We start from the raw sequence: 21,292 nt of genomic DNA on the forward strand, positions 1-21,292 counted from the left end.
CCCTTTGAAATAGTTTATGGACTTATTCCAAATGGACCTTTAGATTTGATTCCTCTGCCAGTAACTAACCGTTTTAGTGGAGATGCCAATGATATGGTAGTACACATTAGAGACCTACACTCTCAAGTCACAAGAATTCTGGAAGAGAGCAATGAGAAGTATAAAGCTGCAGCAGATAAACATCAAAGACCCATGGAGTTCAAAGAATGTGACTTGGTGTGGATTAATCTTCGCAAAGAAAGGTTTCCACGTGGACAGTTTGGCAAACTTCATGATAGAGCTGATGGTCCTTTTCGAGTAATGAAGCGAATTGGTGAAAATGCACATAAGTTAGAGCTACCTCGTAACATAGAAGTGTCTACAACTTTTAATGTGGCTGATTTGCAGCCGTATTATGAAGACATTCTGGAGCAAAAGTCTGACTCGATGGCGAGCCATTTTCAGCTATGAGGGAATGATGAGGGACCATCTGAACGGTCACATAACATTGCAAAAGACAGACCAAGAAGAGACATTAAAAGACCTATCAAGTTTCTAGATTAATTATTCAATAGTTTGGGAATTGGTGGTTATTAAGTTATGCCTAGAGACTTGTTTTATGCCTTTATTGTAATGTTATGTCTTATTTTCTTCCCTATAAGTTTGCTGGAAGCAGGAGATGTATTCGATTTTTTGAAGATAAGAAAATATAACTTTATGAGTTTATCAATCAAAGAACTCTATTTGCTTCCAATTGCTTTATTGCTAGCTGCTTCTATTTCCTATTCTCTACAGGATAACCTAACATGCATCAGTGGGTCTCACCAATTTAATGAGTGCATTCTTGTCTCTTACACATAAACATCCACGTGTCAACTCTAAATTTCTGTATTATTTTTTACTCCACATTTTCTTTATTTTGGTCAAGCATCCCCTATGGTTATGACTAAACCAAACTTGTCGCTAAATGGATTGGCTTGGTTCTCTTCCATTACCAAATGAAGGCCTAAAGTTAAGCAATTAAAACTACGATATTCCATCGTTTTAGTTAGAGGTGGTAAATCAACTCATTTGGTTGTTAATGAGTACCTGTTAAAACCTGTTTAAATTGATATCACCATAATATAGAGGTGGGATTGGTAGTGGTGCTGATAGTGTAAGGTGAAATTAAGCTAAATAACAAAACTCCACCATATTACATTAAGGAGTGAGGAAATGAGTTAAGCCTCACAACGGGCTAGCAATAATATTGTTCAAATTTGCCTTTGGTGAGAATCGAACCTAAGATCTCTCACTTACAAGTGAAAATGAATACCGCTAGACGTAATACTAAGTGACAACTATGAGTAACTCCACCATATATATTAAAGGGAAATTGTCAAAAATGACCTATTTTCTTAATCTTTGGACTAAAATAGGACAAACCGGCCATGCACAAGTCATGCACACCATGCACGCAAAGAAAATGACGAAAATAACCACATAGAAATTGTAGAAACTCACAACTCATTGCATCATTTTTCTGATTTCAAAGAGAGAGTTGTGAGTTCTGGATTTTTGAGTTGAGCTCAGATCTGTGAGCATATTGTGTGCATGTCATATACATGTAGTGTAATACAGTGAGCATATCCTGAAAATTCCTCATACAAACACCAATTTCTGCCAATTTTTAAACACCATCACAATATTCTAACAAGGTAAGGAATCCCATGATATAGAAGATGGAGAAATTGATTAAATCATTTGCTGCTTTTGTATTCATGGACGAACCAAGGAAGCACAAAATAGAAGAATATTTTGACATGAAAAACAAACATTCAATTAACTTATATATATATATATATATATATTTAGGAAACTATATTTTGGGAACTTTAACAAAAAGCTTCCGGTATTGTTCACTTTAACGATACTAAGATCTCTCACTTACAAGTGAAAATGAATACCGCTAGACGTAATACTAAGTGACAACTATGAGTAACTCCACCATATATATTAAAGGGAAATTGTCAAAAATGACCTATTTTCTTAATCTTTGGACTAAAATAGGACAAACCGGCCATGCACAAGTCATGCACACCATGCACGCAAAGAAAATGACGAAAATAACCACATAGAAATTGTAGAAACTCACAACTCATTGCATCATTTTTCTGATTTCAAAGAGAGAGTTGTGAGTTCTGGATTTTTGAGTTGAGCTCAGATCTGTGAGCATATTGTGTGCATGTCATATACATGTAGTGTAATACAGTGAACATATCCTGAAAATTCCTCATACAAACACCAATTTCTGCCAATTTTTAAACACCATCACAATATTCTAACAAGGTAAGGAATCCCATGATATAGAAGAGGGAGAAATTGATTAAATCATTTGCTGCTTTTGTATTCATGGACGAACCAAGGAAGCACAAAATAGAAGAATATTTTGACATGAAAAACAAACATTCAATTAACTTATATATATATATATATATATATATATATATTTAGGAAACTATATTTTGGGAACTTTAACAAAAAGCTTCCGGTATTGTTCACTTTAACGATACTAAGATCTCTCACTTACAAGTGAAAATGAATACCGCTAGACGTAATACTAAGTGACAACTATGAGTAACTCCACCATATATATTAAAGGGAAATTGTCAAAAATGACCTATTTTCTTAATCTTTGGACTAAAATAGGACAAACCGGCCATGCACAAGTCATGCACACCATGCACGCAAAGAAAATGACGAAAATAACCACATAGAAATTGTAGAAACTCACAACTCATTGCATCATTTTTCTGATTTCAAGGAGAGAGTTGTGAGTTCTGGATTTTTGAGTTGAGCTCAGATCTGTGAGCATATTGTGTGCATGTCATATACATGTAGTGTAATACAGTGAACATATCCTGAAAATTCCTCATACAAACACCAATTTCTGCCAATTTTTAAACACCATCACAATATTCTAACAAGGTAAGGAATCCCATGATATAGAAGAGGGAGAAATTGATTAAATCATTTGCTGCTTTTGTATTCATGGACGAACCAAGGAAGCACAAAATAGAAGAATATTTTGACATGAAAAACAAACATTCAATTAACTTATATATATATATATATATATATATATTTAGGAAACTATATTTTGGGAACTTTAACAAAAAGCTTCCGGTATTGTTCACTTTAACGATACTAAGATCTCTCACTTACAAGTGAAAATGAATACCGCTAGACGTAATACTAAGTGACAACTATGAGTAACTCCACCATATATATTAAAGGGAAATTGTCAAAAATGACCTATTTTCTTAATCTTTGGACTAAAATAGGACAAACCGGCCATGCACAAGTCATGCACACCATGCACGCAAAGAAAATGACGAAAATAACCACATAGAAATTGTAGAAACTCACAACTCATTGCATCATTTTTCTGATTTCAAAGAGAGAGTTGTGAGTTCTGGATTTTTGAGTTGAGCTCAGATCTGTGAGCATATTGTGTGCATGTCATATACATGTAGTGTAATACAGTGAGCATATCCTGAAAATTCCTCATACAAACACCAATTTCTGCCAATTTTTAAACACCATCACAATATTCTAACAAGGTAAGGAATCCCATGATATAGAAGAGGGAGAAATTGATTAAATCATTTGCTGCTTTTGTATTCATGGACGAACCAAGGAAGCACAAAATAGAAGAATATTTTGACATGAAAAACAAACATTCAATTAACTTATATATATATATATATATATATATTTAGGAAACTATATTTTGGGAACTTTAACAAAAAGCTTCCGGTATTGTTCACTTTAACGAAAAACCATAATTTGACACTAAAAAGTCAATTCTAGTACTATTCAATTTATCTTTTATTTTGCCTTTATTGTTAAAACTCAAAGTTTTCAAATCATTTTCATTAGTTTTTTTTTTTTTTTTTTTTTTAAATGTGGCCGTCGGCACATAGAATTACTCCACCCCCGACCCATGGTGTTTGAATTAAGAGGGAGGAAAGCAAGAGGAATGAGAAGCTGTCCTAGTTATCTGTGGCAGAATTTTAATTATCTAAGACGAAGCTATAAGATCTAATACAAGTCACAATAATTAGTGATTAATTTCAAACTTACATGTGCTTAGTTAAGTTTGGATATTTTATTAACGCTCCACATATTGTTAAATACGCTCTACAAAAATTTTGTTTATTGAATAACTTACATACCTCTTATTAAAATAATTATTTTGACCTAATAATATTTTAAAAGAGAAAATATGCAATCATTAAGGAAAACTGATATAATCACGAGGCGATCAAACAACATTAATCTTAGATATATAGTAACAATTATTGAATTGTTTATGTAACTCATAGATATTATCACATATATTCCCTGCACCTAGTGACACTTTAGGGTGAAAGAACTACGCTGTCATCTATTTAGGCAATCATCCCAATAGACTCTCACGCCAACCGATCGAAAGATGAAGGAACTCATGCAATCATCTATTTCCAATTACTTTGCTTCCCATGTGATTGTAAAGGATCTGAAAAATTCAAGGTGTTATGCAAATGCAACTACGCTGCAAAAAAAAAAAAAAAAAAAAAAACAAAAAAGAAGGAAAATGATCCTTAATTGACAGAAACCCCAAAATCTATAGAAAACGAAACCCTAAATCCATAATTGACAGAGAGTATGAGATTTGAATGTAGTATTGGAAAGTAAGTGGGGTGTGTTAATATAAATTTTAATTTAAAAAGTGAATATGAGGTGTATTAAACACGTGGAGTATGGTCAACAAAATATGAGGTGTGTACAAAACAACCCATTACGTATTAGCACGTTTAAATACACATAAATATTCCGAAACACTAAAGACATACATATGAGGACAAATATGAAATCAGGCGACAAAAACACAATTCCTTAATCAAACAATAAACACATAATTAACTTGGTTCAGGAATATTATCCAGCACATGGGAATAATATCAACACAATTAGTTCAAGTAAAATAACACATTTAAACATTCTATTAGAATAAAATATTTCTGAATCAAGTTTTTGGAGTAAAAAAACAAAAATAAACATTCTATCAGAGTAAAATAACACAAGTTGGCGATTATGAAACACATTATGTACAGGTGACCAAAAAAAAAATATAAAGTTCTGAAATACAAATATTAGAATTTAACACAAAAATTAATACAAGTTGGGGAATAATATTATTACCAGGACATACATGCATGTGATCAATCTTTGACCATCATTTGCCACTTGATCGTTCAGTTGACGATGAACCCTAGTTTTTGTTCGATTTGATGTCCATTTTTTTACCATTCATTACATGTTGATTAGTATTAACAATATGCATGCATTATTATATTTAATTTAACCAAATTCGCTCTAGCAATGTGCTCAATCCTCTACTCTTAAGTTCGAATTTCGTTTCCCATAATTTAAATCAATTTAGTGTGCATTATCATATTGTTTGTAAAATATACATATATAATCGGATTAGGGCAACTTCAAGATTAATCTTCCTACAATATTCTACCCTACGATAACTAGTTTATAACTTTATAGGCTCCTCTATAAATAGCCCTCCAAATATGTGGCGTTTGCAACATTCAAAAAATAGTGAAAATGGCCTTAAAAGCCCTCTCTCTCATCCTTTTCTCTCTTCTCTCTTCTGCAACTTCATCATCTTCTCCGTTTGAGTTCTTAGACCATCTGAGGGGGGGTCACAAGGGTGACCACATCGAAGGCATCCATGACCTCAAGCTATACCTCGAAAAATTCGGCTACTTAAGCTATGCCCATGCCAAGAACAACCCTCATGCTAATGACGATGATTTTGACAACCTAGTCGAGTTAGCCGTCAAGACATACCAGCTCAATTACCACCTCAACACCACCGGAACATTGGATGGCGAAACGGTGTCAAAGATGATGATGCCTCGTTGTGGTGTGGCGGATATCATCAATGGTACCAGCTCAATGCGATCAGGGAAGAAAAAGCACCATCACCATGACCCTGACCACGACCACCACAACCACGGTTCCAGTGTGCATGCAGTCTCTCACTATTCTTTCTTCAAGGGAAGGCTAAGATGGCCAACTTCTAAGCATCATCTCACATATGGATTTCTTCCAAACACCCCGACAGAAGCCATGGGACCGGTTTCATATGCGTTTCGAACATGGGCGTCAAACACGCACTTCAGATTTAGTCGTTCCAGGAACTACAGAAGGGCGGACATCAAGATTAGTTTCGAATACGGCGATCATGGAGATGGGAGCCCATTTGATGGGGAAGGTGGGGTTTTGGCCCATGCTTATGCTCCAACAAATGGAAGATTCCACTACGACGCCGACGAGCCATGGTCTGTGGGTGCTTTGGAAGGTTATTACGACTTGGAGACGGTGGCTTTGCATGAGATCGGACACCTTCTTGGACTAGGGCATAGCTCAGTTGAGGGAGCCATCATGTACCCTTACATATCTTCTGGAGCCACCAAGCTGACTTTGCATGACGACGACATTCAAGGGATTAAAGTTCTATACAAGTCTTGATAATGCATGTCTAAAGTAACATGAAATCAATAAAAAAACTTTCCATCTTTTGAGTTTTTCCTTTCCTTTATTTTTGTGTACCAACAAATGAAATCCATAGCCAATTTTGTTTGGGAAGTGTTATTGACACTCCAAAAATCTTATTCTACACTCCTCACAAGTGTATTTTTCTTTCTAAATATAGAAAGTTTGGAGTGTAAAATGAGGAATTTGGAGTGTCAATAACAATTTCCTTTTGTTTTGGTGATCAGGTTTTTTTTTTCTTTCTAATATTCTCATATGCATTTCTTAATTAAAACGATTTTGCGTAACGTTAACGAACAGACCCTTATAAATATTCAAATAAAATGTCTCAAATAATAAGGCTTAATTGTTTAGATTGGATCTATGAGAGATGTTGTGAAATAATAGTTTATGAGACCTTAATCGGTATGATTATCTCCCCTCTTGGCAAATATGCGAAGTGTTGACAAAAACTTCTTCCAACACAATTTCACCGCTATCCGAAGAGAATAGAGTTTTATTATTTAAGTGCGGACCCATTTAAGGTTAAAAATAATTTCTTACGTACAACTCTTGTATTAAATTACAAAACAATAAAAAAAATAAAAAATAAAAAACCCTTTGGTTAAAATTATGAAGAATCGTTTATTTAGGGGAATGGTGGTTTGTTTGTTTCGTAGCTGCACAAGTACTTGGAACAAATCTCAAGTTGCCTACGTATTCCTTTTGAGGGGAATCAAGCCAACCCGTAAGAGCAAGTCTATCCCTAAGAATTTTGTGCCAGCATCCAGCTTATTTATCCACTCCAGTGAACAGTAACAGACTCTAATGAACAGTAATAGGCCAATGCATCTCCATCCCTAAAAAAATGCGCTGGCACCCAGTGAAAAAATGTGCTGGCACAAATGATCTCCATTCCTACAAAATGCGCTGGCACTCAGCCCATTTAAAATATTTTTAAATTTTTTCTAAAAGAATAAAAAAATAAAATAGTTTTAATTTTGGATGGTCATTTGGATATGGTTTTTGTAGTGTTTGGCGGCGAATTTGGTCACGGTGAGCTAGGAATTCTGTTTAGGTTGAATTTTGTGAATTTGAATTTATTTATTTACCGGATGGATTTGCATCTAATTTTGGGAGAGATCAAACTATCGGAAATGTGCCTTAAAGGTCAATTATGAGATGATACTTTACAGACGTTTTACATATTAAATTAATTTAGTTTAATTTAAGGGCAGAGATATTGTTTAAAGTCGTCTCATTAAATATTATACATTCAAACAATAAGTCCAAAGAATATGTAATAAAGCCTTTCTTTCTCATACACATATCCTAAACATTCTTGTTCATAGGATTGTCAATTAAACATGACAATTCGATAAGTTCAGTGCATACTATGACATTATCTTCATAGGAATGACTAGTCTCGAGTCATTGGTGTGATAAACACAAAGGCAAGTATGTAGGTGCTCAAATAGAGAGTAAGTTCACCGAACACTATCAAATAGGAGTTCTCGTACTCATGTCGTATGAGAACTTACTAGTTGGGATAATGCACAGTAATCATTTGACTTGAGACACCACAATTGTCTTGCGGTTATGTCTTTGACCATTTGAGGATGCGTCATAACCTCATTGTTTGCTCCTTGCATTATTGGGATCACTGATTTATTCACATAAGCATGTGAGAGTACAACAAGGGATCTCTAACCTTCAAATTACTGAAGGAGAATACCCTATGATATTATTTAAGAGTCTTTGTCTAGAGCACATAAATATGATTTAGGAAGAGTACATTCCAAATCACATTCACAGTAATCATATAGACAAGAGAATCACATTGTACAGTAGACACGAATAAACTATAAACAAACAATGTGATCAAGAGTATTGATATAGATAAGAACTGTATTGCATTGCAATTCCAACTAAATAGGTTCTCCACCTCTTCTGCTTAGCTTGGGTAGCCATGACATACTGCTAATGTAACATCCCACATCGCCCAGGGGAGTGGATCCTGTAAGCCTTATATGTATATTCTCATCTCTACCTAGCACGAGACCTTTTGGGAGCTCACTGGCTCCGGGTTTCGTAAGAACTCCGAAGTTAAGCGAGTTCGTGCGAGAGCAATCCTAAGATGGGTGACCCACTGGGAAGTTCTCGTGTGAGTTCCTAGAAACAAAACCATGAGGGCGTGGTCGGGGCCTAAAGTGGATAATATTGTGCTACAGTGGAGTTGAGCCCAGGATGTGGTGGGGGCCCGAGTCGGGATATGACAGCTAAGTGTCACTCATGGCTTGTGGGAAGCCCTGAAGTTAGCAATCATTAATCTTCATTAAAGAGAGAATTAAAAAGTAAGTTTCAATTCATAATCGATTAGTAAGAGTTCTAATAGCCCCTTATCTAGCTCATCGAATGAGTATTTTTTCGCCACATCAGGGCTATGAGAATCGAACCAAATTCTTCCAAATTAGAACCTAATAGATCGTATACCGTGTAAGGTAAAGATTGAAGAATACAACATAGTTGAGTAAGTACAATTAAATGGTTTAATTGTTTATGGCTAGGATTAATTAATCAAACGAATAAGTATGTATAACCTTGAGTTAGTTTTGGGATTCAAGACCCAATGGCTTTGAACCGTCAAGCCCATTAAGTTGTAGAAAACTTGAAGGGCCCAAAGGCCCAATAACTCTATATGGTTGTCCATAAAGAAAGAGCTTAAGGTTTTTCCTTTTTGTTAAATGCAATAGACTATTAAAGGGGAGTTATAGCCTTAAGCTCATTTAGGGTTTTGTGAGGGAAATGGGAGAAAACACAACTGTCTCTTTTCTCTCTTGGAGGCCAACGCTTAAGGAGAATTTTACTAGCATCAAATCCTCGCCAAGTCACTCATCTCCTCTTCACACCTCACCTTAGAGGTTCCCTTTTTTGGGAACTTTGGAGACTCTATTCCTTACCTAAATTCAAAGAGCCTAGAAGATAATAAGCAAGGAATGAAGGTCATCTCGTGGGTGAGTAGCCTTTGCTTATGCAAAGAGGAATCTACAAAGGTATAATAAGAGTTCTTTCCTTTCCTCTTCAATTTGGATTGAGTCTTGATTCACCACACTGCAAGGCTGTGGATTTCATGATTAAGATTTGTTTTTGAGTGTATATGTACTAGTTTCCTCTCTTTAATTGTTAAATGCTCAATGTAAGTTGCTCAAATAATCTTAGTTTAGCCAAATTTTTCCTTCACAAACCACATGTAGTTCCAATTTAATTTTGGGTCGCTTGACTTCTGGAGCAGCTTTGTGCCATTTTATCATTTTGAGAACGATCGAAAATTTAGCTCATTAATTGGAAGTGGTTCGCATCTACTAATTTAATATTTGTAATGGCGCAAGTCCTCTAATTTGAGATTGTATGAATTCACCATAATTTGACGCCGTCGAAGTTGTGGACACTTTTATTTTAGACTACTTCAACCTGGTGTGTATCTTTCTAATCAAATAATTTATAGCCTGTCGATATTGCAGATTTTGTGATGATTTAGCCGTAATAGGACTTTCTTCGACTTGAATGCCAAGGGAAAAATCTCCAAATTATTGTCGACATGTTTTACTCCCCCCTTTTTTGTGTGTGAAATGTTTATCGCTAAACACGATGGAAGAGACAACGTCGATGAATCATGTAAGGTGAGGAGTGGGGGGACATTGGAAGTTGATAGAAGTTAAAAGCTACGATGAGTTTCGACAAAAAAAAAAGTACGATGAGATTTTGAGTAGCGGTGCTTTGATATTTTTGGAGCGTGTTTGTACCATACTTGACCAATCCCGAAACTACTGAGCACCGATCAACGTTATACCGTCAAGGACCCAGAAGAGTTTCCTTCCAACCATGAGGCCAATCACAACGCGACACATGTTGACATCAGAAGCCAATCATAGTGCGACACGTGTCAACATCATAAGCCAATCACAACATGACATGTGTCAATGTCAGAATGAAACTCGAAACTCTCTTCTATAAATAAAGATCATTATCTCACAATATTTCCGAATGTTATTTGTACTAAATTATTCACTAGTACCCACTAAAGGAGAGATTGAACCTATGTACTTATGTAAACCTTCACAATTAATGAGAACTCTTCTACTCTGTGGACGTAGCCAATCTCGATGAACCACGTACATCTTGTGTTTGCTTCCCTGTCTCTATCCATTTACATACTTATCCACACTAGTGACCAGAGCAATCTAGCGAAGGTCACAAACTTAACACTTTCTGTTGTACCAAAGTCTTCACTGATTTTATGCATCAACATTTGGCGCCGTCTGTAGGAACGACATTATTCCCACTCTCTTCAGTTTTGTTAAGCTGGTTTCCACCATTCGTACACTCTCTTTTGACCAGGCATCCCTTTCCAACATAGGGAGCGAAGGAAGCACACAGAATGACACCCCTCTTGCACCTGGTGCGAAGCAATGAAAGAATGAACAAAAGAAGTTTGCTCTTCAGGCTAAAGTCGATGAGCTGGAGGCTCAGAACAACAAGATAGCGATGAAGAATGAGATCTTCCAAGAGCAATATGAGAAGGTCTTTGAGACGCTCCACGAAACTAGGCGTACTCAAACACGCGAGCTCGTTGCCCCTGTAGACATCAACCATCATCTTGGTGCCCCCCAACACGGAGGGTCACCTCCATTCAACATAGGTATCCCTGATGAGGAGCGAGCTAATCATCAAAACATTGATCAACATGAGACTTCTCTTAATCCAGATACTTCGACTGAAGCAGGAGAAGTGGAGAAAGACACCTCATTGCAGAGGGGTTGGAAGAATCGAAAGCCGTTTATCGTGACTGCCGAGACTTTCTAAAGCAACGTCGAGAGAATCCTCTCCACATATGCTTGAAGATCAATGACCCAAAGTTTTTGAAAGACTCGATCTCATCTCACGACCCAGGCCAACTACCAATCTAGGGAAGAAATGACAGGTCCTAGATGAACATGAAGGTACATGGGACTCTGAGGTATTCCGACAGATTCACCCCAGAAGTTAGTACGGCGAGTCCAAGGAAAAACCACACGCCCTTGCTCAAACTTTCTTACTTCCAAGAGGCGATGGAGACTTACGAAAGAAAATTCCAGTGGTATATGACTCCACTCAAGACCCCATTGTCCTACAACTCCTTGAGGAAGTAAACAAGTTGTAGGTCGAACGTCGGGCCGAGATACCTGACTGGAACCAACTCATGCCTGGCCCTCTCACAAGGAGGATCATCGACACCCCCATTCAAGTGAACACAAAACAAAAGCTTGGTTTACAACTCTATACTGGAAAAGATGACCCAATTGAACACCTTAACCTCTTTGAGTCCACCATGGCATATTGGATGCACACTGACGAAGAACAATGTCTTCTCTTCCCCTTCACCCTCTCTGACGGAGCTCTAAACTGGTATTGCCGTCTTCCACCTGAGACAGTAGACTTAAATGAGTAACTGAGGAAACTGTTTGTCTCTCAACACATCTTCCAGACCGATCGCTTGCATTCTGCAGATGACTTGTACACTATTCGCTAGAAGCCAGACGAGTCACTACGAGAATATACCGGTCGCTTCAGCCATAAGTATTCTCGCTGGGCTAAGGCAAATGACAAAACCGCCCTCAAGGCCTTCACGACATGCTTACGTGATTGTTTCTTCAAGTACATGATCAATGCCAACACTTAGAAGACTTACCCTAATGTGATGACACAGGCTTACAACCACGCCTCTACCGAAGTAAGGACATACCAAGGGAACCCCCATATGGTTAACCCCTATCAACAAGTAGGAAGTGGAAGTCAAGTTCTACTAAGTGAGAAGATCTTGGCCATTCAAACACCAATTGCATCATCTCTTGCCTTATTTCGCAACTCGTTAAGTAACCAAACGTATCTGTCTCTTGGTAAGAGGAAGCATTTTTACTCTCAGCAAGCCCATTACAACAAGAGGGATAAAAGTTCGTATCAAGACAACCAGGGGTGAACGTACTACCGACTATTATGACTATGGGGCCAAGCCTCACTCTTTCAAAATGGAGGACTAGGTACTGAAGGAAATGATATTATAAGAAAGCATACACATTACAAATGTTTTGACTCTCAACCGCTTGAGATCTTTTGTCACACAAGCCATTTGGCAAATATTTAAAGAAAAAAGAATTCAAACAACTCATTCTGAGTCTTTAGCGTTCCTAGCACTGGAACACTTGGTCTATGCTGACCTATCCTTATACTCCAACTCAGAGCTTCAACATGCGTACTTTGACACAAAATATGTGATACTAAGTGTTACAACCAACATGGTTCACATATCAAAAGCATGGATCCCTTCATGCATAGCAAAACATTCATAAGCATCACTCATATCAATCAACATAAACATCACACATTCCAACATATTCATACATAAACATCATACATTCCAACACATTCATACATAAACATCATACATTCCAACACATCCATACATAAGCTAACTGTGCTTCGAAAGGTCAACATACTTTGTGTCATTCGACACTTGCTACAATGTGCCTCGACACCTTGCCCTTATTCTCACCAACCAGGTGATTAAATGTGAAGAAGGAACTCATCGTCATGCCACCAACCAGGTGATGAAATGTACAACCCGTAACTTCCTTCATGCCACCAACCAGGTGATGAAATGTACAATCCGTACTCTAATATCATTTGGAAACTTGCCACTCATGCCACCAACTAGGTGAAGAAGGAACTCATATTCATGCCACAAACCAGGTAATGAAATGTATACCCTGTACTCTCCTTCATGCCACCAACCAGGTGATGAAATGTACAACCCGTACTCTAATATCATTTGGCAACTTGCCATCCATGCCACCAACCAGGTGATGAAATGTACAACTCGTACTCTCTTTCATGCCACCAACCAGGTGATGAAATGTACAACCTGTACTCTAATATCATTTGGTAACTTGCTACTCATGCCACCAACTAGGTGAAGAAGGAACTCATCTCGTACTCTAATATCATTTGGCAACTTGTCATTCATGCCACCAACCAGGTGAATAAAGAACTCATCCCCGTGCCACCAACCAGGTGATGAAATGTGATGAAAGGTGATGAAGGAACTCACCTTCGTACCACTAACCAAATGATGAAAGAAACTCACCATTCATTCCCACCTACCAGAAGAAGAGTGGTACAACTTGTACATGTGAACTTCTAGCATTCAAAAATAATAAAAAACCCTCAAGCTTGACAACTCAACTAGGGGAGCACTTATGCCCAACAAAAGTTATAGTCACCAACAAAGTCTTATTGCAAGCCAACAACAACTTCAGTGCATGGCATATGAAGATCAAGCTATTCAGCCCTCTTGCATTTGCTTCAGACATTTCCCCTCTGTAACAATGCAAACACTACAACTCATAGAAAGTTTCACAAGCTCTTGATCAAGACATTGTGAAGCAAAACCAATATATGGTACCAACAAGAGCTTCATTAACAGAGTTCAACCACATTTCTTAAAGGTTTCTTGATCAAGACAGTGTGAAGCGAAACCAATTTATAGTGCCAACAAGAGCATCATCAATGGAGGGCAACCACAATTCTTAAAAGTTTCACACACTATTGATCAAGACATTGTGAAGCAAAACCAATTTATGGTGCCAACAAAAGCTGCATCAAAGGAGTTCAACCACAATTCTTAAAAGCTTCACACACTCTTGATCAAGACAGTGTGAAGCAAAACCAATTTATGATGCCAAAAAGAGCTTCATCAAAGGAGTTCAACACAATTCTTAAAAGCTTCACACACTCTTGATCAAGATAGTGTGAAGCAAAACCAATTTATGGTGCCAACAAGAGCTTCATCAAAGGAGGGTAACCACAATTCTCAAAAGCTTCACACACTCTTGATCAAGACAGTGTGAAGCAAAACCAATTTATGGTGCTAACAAGAGCTTCATCAAAGGAGGGCAACCACAATTCTCAAAAGTTTCACACACTCTTGATCAAGACAGTGTGAAGCAAAACCAATTTATGGTGCCAACAAAAGCTTCATCAATGAATGGCAACTACAACTCGTAGAAAGCTTCACACACTCTTGATCAAGACTGTTCGAAGCAAATTCAATTTATATGGTTCGTCCAAACCTTCGACTACTACAAGGTGTGGCTTGCATCACAATCTCTTGCTCAACAGTGTGGAAGCAAAATTTGTATATGTTGTCTCTTCCACATTTCCAAATTTCTAGCTTCAAAAAAAAAAAGGGAAATTCAACAAAGCTTCATCAATGGAGGACAACTACAAATTCTCAAAAGCTTCACACTATCTTGATCAAGATAGTGTGAAGCAAAATCAATTCGTGGTACCCAACAAAGCTTCACCCACAAAAGCTTCCCCCACCACAAAAGCTTCACCTACAAAGCTTCACATACAAAAGCTTCACACTATCTTGATCAAGATAGTGTGAAGCAAAATCAATTCATGGTACCCAACAAAGTTTCAACCTCAAAGCTTCACCTACAAAGCTTAATATATATATATATATTTTTTTTTTTTGAAATTCGAAAATTAAAAAATTCAAAAATTCAAAAATTCAAAAATTCAAAAATTCAAAAATTCAAAAATTCAAAAATTCAAAAATCCTAAAATTCAAAAAAAAAAAAAAAATTGCCTAGGCTTCCTCTTCTTTGGGCCTAACAACTTTCATAACAAATATATATGAAGGAGAAGTTTTGGGCTACCACTTAAAAAGGAAAATGGTGAAGTTTTGTTACTATGGAAATTTGGCTACTAGCAAGACACCTCCTTCGTCAACTCCCTCGACTGGAAACTTGGGGCACTCCTACCATATACTACTGCACCTTGATACTCGGAAGTCTCACGACCACTCAGTGACTTGGATTTTTTCAAGTCTCCAACAGAGAAGTTTTCCTCACTCAGGAAATTAAGGGACCATTACCTCAACCTACATGCTTCACTCACAAAGATTCAACATACAAGCTTCAACAAAAGGAAAAATTCAAAGAACTTAGTGAAGAAGGCCTTGGTGTATTTAACACAATACATTGAAATGAAGCAAAGCTTGTTTATTGATATCTCAGATAAGTTATAAATATGTACATATACATGAATCAAAATAAACAAAAAAGAGAAAACCTTCACAAAGGTTGTTCAGGAGAAGTCTTAGCAGTCAGGCAGAGCCCCATAAAGAGGAGGCACCAGAGGGTGATTATTCAGAGCCTCAGTATTAGGCAGAACCCCAGAAGGAGAAGGCACTGAAGGTTGATCATTTGGAGCTTCATTATGCGGTACAGCCCTAGAAGATGAAGGCAATAAATACATTTGGAACAAATCCACAAACCTCTTATGATCAAGTAAAATCTGACCATTAGATTCCTGCAGCTGGTCGAGCTTCCTTTTCATGTTTGTAGCATAGTCATGTGCGAGCCTGTGCAACTGTTTATTCTCATGCTTGAGCCCTATGATCTCCTGTTTGAGACTTATCACTTCAGCCGCCAATGATTCAACTTGGCGGGTTCGAGCAAATAGGCGTTGGGCCATATTAGACACAAAATCTGCACACTGAACACTGAGAGCCAGAGAATCTTTAACAGCCAACTCATCAGACCGTTTAGAAAGTAGTCTGTTATCTTTGGGAGTGAAAAGGTTTCTGGCCACCACCGCAGCGGCCATATCATTCTTCATCACAGAGTCCCTAACGGTAAAAGAACTAGTAAGGGATAAGAAGGATGGGCGCCATATGTTATCTTGAGAAGGCATGGCTGCCTCTTGACCAAAGTTCAAGTCAAAACGACGGTCGGATGGCCCAGACATTCTCAGAAATGATGAAGAAGAAATGAGGTGCAATAAATCTCTGAAGTAAGGGGAAAATTCCTACAAGCAATAACTCTCTGAATGTACTTCTTGCACACAATTGGTGCCCTTATAAAAGAAAGGGCAACATGGCCGTTGGTTCAAAAATTGAAGAGGCACCACTCTCCGGATTCCAAAGAGGCATAACTTTCCACACACAACATTTGCTCCTCGGGTACGACATATAACTTTGCCAAAGATCTCTGACAAAGTTTAGACACATAAATTTTGAAGGTCCAGCTACCCTACTATTACCCACAAGGGTAAAGGAACAGCACCACTGCTTGATAACTAGAAAGTCTCTATGTGTGTCAACCTCTGTGCTCTGTGGCAAGGCAGACTGGCAAAAATGCAAAACCTTTACTCACATTCGAGAAAATACTCCTAACAAGATTGCTTGCTTAAAATCGAAGAGGCACCGCTCTCCGAATCTCGAGAACCAGACTTCCAACATGATTACTTGCTAAAAAATCGAAGAGGTACCACCCTCTGAATCTTGAGAGCCAGACTCCCAACATGATTACTTGCTCAAAAATCGAAGAGATACATCTCTCTGAATCTCGAGAGCCAGACTCCGAACATGATTACTTGCTCAAAAATTGAAGAGGCACCGCTCTCTGAATCTCAAGAGCCAGACTCCCAACAGGATTGTTTTCTCAAAAATCGAAGAGGCATCGTTCTCCAAATCTCGAGAGCTAGATCCCCAACAGGATTGCTTGTTCAAAAATCGAAGAGGCACCGCTCTCCGAACTTTGAGAGCTAGATTTCCTTGGATAAAGCTTTTCTGCAATCTTCACACGCAACATCAGCTTTCCAGATACCACAGACCACTTTTTCAAAGTGCTCTGACAAAGTTAAAACACGTGAATCTTGCAGCTCCCACTACATTGCTATGACTGAGAAAGGTAAAGGAACAGCGTTACCACTCGCTGTTGGGATAATTTCTATATATGTCGATCTTCATCCTTCACAGCCAGGCAGACCTGCAAATAAAAAAAATGCTCCACTTTTCTTCATATCCGAGATGGCACTCTCAGCAGAGTCTCGAAATGCTCAGCTTCTTTTCCCCCCAATAATTCCTCTGCAAACAAGCCACACCAGAGCAAGAGTATCTCATATCATCAAGGTTAAAAGCAAGAGTATCCCATATCATGCTTTTTCCCTGTCTTTTCCTTTGGCCTTGTTCTTACTTGCAAGACAAGGAGAAAGAGAACAAGCAGTCAGCACTTGGAATCAAGCTTCTAGTCAGGAACTGACTGCCTGGAACCCCTTGCCTAATTACTTACCTGACATTGCTCTCGAGTACTCATCTTCAACATCTTATGCTTCCAGAGAAGATACCACATCTGCCTGATGAACAGATAGGGTAAGTGAGAAGGATACAAGGAAGCATGTGGAGACAAGCGTAACATAACACGTGCTTATACATCCACTACTTTGTCAACAACAAAAGTATCTCATATCATCAGGGTCGAACGTACTCTAGATTTGATGAACTGGTTTGACGCTCAAATTCTTGAGTCGGCCTTATACTCTGGAGGAAACCAGAAAACCCTCCAACCCAGTTCAAGAATAAGCCTGTGGAAAGTTACTTCTTAAAAAACAAAAGTATCTCATATCATCTATTCTACATTTGCTTCTTCTTATCCTTGTTGCTATTTACGACACAAGGAGAATGAGAATAATCAACCGGAAGCTGAAGTCGAACCTCCGATCCAGGTTGCTTGCTTGGAAGTTTGATTGCTTACCTTGTTTGTTACCTCATTCGGCAAATCTCCTAGCTCGGCGACTTGGGGGACTCCTACTATAGGGTTTGTATCGCACTTGACCAAGCCCGAAACTACAAGTAAGCTTCAAGTGAAATTGATACATTACCTTGTGCATCTTCATCGGTTAAAGATACCATCCCTGGATGAAGGAAAAGTACTTCCAGATAAAATGCCACATCTACATATGAGACAGATAAGGCAAATGAAAATGATACCACACTTCGGTACTTAGAAGTTTCGTGATTACTCAATGGATTGGATCTTACAAGTCCCTAACCGATGAGCTTCCCTCACTCGGGAACTTAGGGGAGCACTGTTTGTACCATACTTGACCAATCCCAAAACTACTGAGCACCGGTCAACGTTATGCCGCCAAGGACCCAGAAGAGTTTCCCTAAAACCAGAAGGCCAATCACAGCACGACACGTGTCGACATCAGAAGCCAATCATAGCGCAACATGTGTCAACATCAGAAGCCAATCACAACACGACACGTGTCAATGTCAGAATGAAACTAGAAATTATTTTCTATAAATAGAGATCATTCTCTCACAATATTTCTGAATGTCATTTGTACTAAATCATTCACTATTACTCACTAAAGGAGAGCTTGAACCTATGTACTTGTGTAAACCCTTCACAATTAATGAGAACTCTTCTACTTCTTGGACGTAGCCAATCTGGGTGAACCATGTACATCTTGTGTTTGCTTCCCTGTCTCTATCCATTTACATACTTATCCACACTAGTGACCGGAGCAAACTAGCGAAGGTCATAAACTTAACACTTTCTGTTGTACCAAAGTCCTCACTGATTTTGTGCATCAATAAAGTGATTAGGTTAACTTGTGAAAGAAATTTACCAAGATGCACGACATGAGTCTAGGATCACAGTCGATTTCGCATCCTAGAACAAGATGACTTGCACGTGAAGAAGACATGGCTGCTAAGGTTTTCAGAAGATTGTCTTCCACTCTTTCCCCTACATTAGTTGGACTTATACTTTGGTGAAATTGCTAAACCCTTTTGGTTTTTCCTCCTATCAGCTTGCCTTGCGAAATTGAAGGATGATCCACTGTTAGCCGTTGATATTGATGAATTGTGTAAAACACAGAATCAGAATGTCATGACTGATGTGATGGACGTCACTGAGTTTGAAGAGTGATTGGATGATTTTGGGATGTGAAAAGTTTCTAAAATGACATTTCAGCTTAGCTATTTCAACATGCTTTTAAGTCGTTGTGAAGTAGTCGTGTATTATGTAGAATGGTTTTGTATAGAGTAACCTGGTTGTATGCAATGATGAAGCTACATAGGGGTAAGGAGGGGCAACCGCCCTTCCCCTCGCCGGAAATGAAGCCCAGGAGTGAGTATCCGCCTCTCCTCTCGCCGAAAATGAACCCCTGTTTTCTGCTGCTGCGTGCTGCAATTCAGTTTTTTGAAAACCCCAAGCCAAACGGTGTCGTGTTGGACGTAGAAAAAAGAAAACCCCCTTAAGTAGAACGGTGTCATTTGTATTCATTGAAAAACGTAAATAAATAAGACTGACATATGTGACCACTCTTCCAAATTAACCTTATTAGAGCCCCCACGAACCAGCTCGAGAAGATAAGCCAACCTTCAAGCCACTACCCAGATTCCCTCTTCGTGCCTTCGCCCTTCCCCTCCAAGTTCCAGCCTTCAAGCCAAGCCACTGCCCAGCTTCAAAGGTTTTCAAAGCTTACCTGAATTCCTCTCCAAAACTTGACAACAACAATATATAAGCTTATAGCTTACCTAAATTCCTCAAAGTTGGCTACTTAATCTCGATTGAACCTCCAAATGACACGATTGAAGTCAAGAACACTTGAAATATGAGATTAAAGTCTAGTTTGTATAAAATTTCGAATTAAAAAAACAAAATTCCAAACCTAATTACATGTCCAAATCCTTTACCTAAACTTGTTTGGCTTGACTCACTGAATCCGTAGGCGAAAACCTTTTGTCAAATCGACGAGCAAAAAGAAAGTTACGAATTTTCAATGACTTTTTTTTAGGGAAAACGGAGGGAATCTGAGCTTTCCGGAGAAGCCGAGATTGATGAGAATATGAAGAACCAGATAGCATTCTGGTTTAAAAATTAAACCCACGTGGCTGACTAAATTTGTATCTTTTGGGACTTTGTAACGTGGTGAAACTAGATTTCACCTCATAAGCAATTATGAAGATGCATTGTAATTTTTCATCATTAAAAAAAATAGTGATATTTTTGGTGAATTTCGAGAGTTGTGAAAATTATAAGTTAGTGTATAAACTTCTTAAATTGGTTTTAGTGTTACCGTTGCAACCGTTTCAGTGGAAAGAGCATTTTCTACTATAACCATTGTGAAAACACCATTGCGTAACAAAATAGTTGATCAATGATTGAAGGATAGCATAGTTGTTTACATTGAGAGATATTTTTGCTTTTATTGATAATGACAATGAGCATATTATACGACGTTTTCACAACATGAAACGTCGCCAATAACAATTGTAATTTGTTTGTATTGATAAATTATGATCAACATTAATATTGTCTACTATATATCTAAATGGATTTAGTTGTCTACATTTTTGTGACCTCTTACCCTTTTATATTTCGCCCCTCCCCCCAACAATTCGTGGCTTCGCCACTGATTGTATGATATTGCATATGTAGTACTAGTTGTTGAAAGCACTTCCAGTTCCTTCTCTCTGATGAATTCTTTTAGACTGCATTTGGACAAGTGTATTAACATGAGGCATTTAGTTGGATTGCCTAATTCAAATTGTATACTTGGTTAAATCTCATTATTCTATATTTGAAGTGGTTTAGAGAGTAATTGTGAAAGAACCCGTTAACCTAGTTGTACAATGAACAAAGTTGGAACTCACAAACTTTTTTGGGTCGTGCCATTGGGAAATAGAATAGCTGCAAGTTTGATGAATGCATCTAATTAGACTACTTTCAAGTACATTAATAATATTGTACTAATGAATCCTAGCTATATAGTCTAAAATATTTCAATTGAAGTAGTTTGTCATACTAATTAATATTTAAGATAAAGTTAATAAATAATT

The 21,292-nt window shown here is 37.8% G+C and overlaps 1 protein-coding gene across 1 annotated transcript; it reads left to right on the plus strand.

The window, feature by feature from the left end:
• The first annotated feature begins 5,619 nt into the window (after positions 1 to 5,619).
• LOC103419196 (metalloendoproteinase 2-MMP-like) lies at positions 5,620 to 6,599 on the plus strand. Its single transcript, XM_070820316.1, has one exon. It carries the CDS (start codon positions 5,620 to 5,622, stop codon positions 6,547 to 6,549), a length of 930 nt encoding a protein of 309 aa, XP_070676417.1. The 3' UTR covers positions 6,550 to 6,599.
• Positions 6,600 to 21,292: the final 14,693 nt, after the last annotated feature.

Source organism: Malus domestica, chromosome 04 (genome assembly GCF_042453785.1).
Source record: "Malus domestica chromosome 04, GDT2T_hap1".
NCBI classification, from domain to species: domain Eukaryota; kingdom Viridiplantae; phylum Streptophyta; class Magnoliopsida; order Rosales; family Rosaceae; genus Malus; species Malus domestica.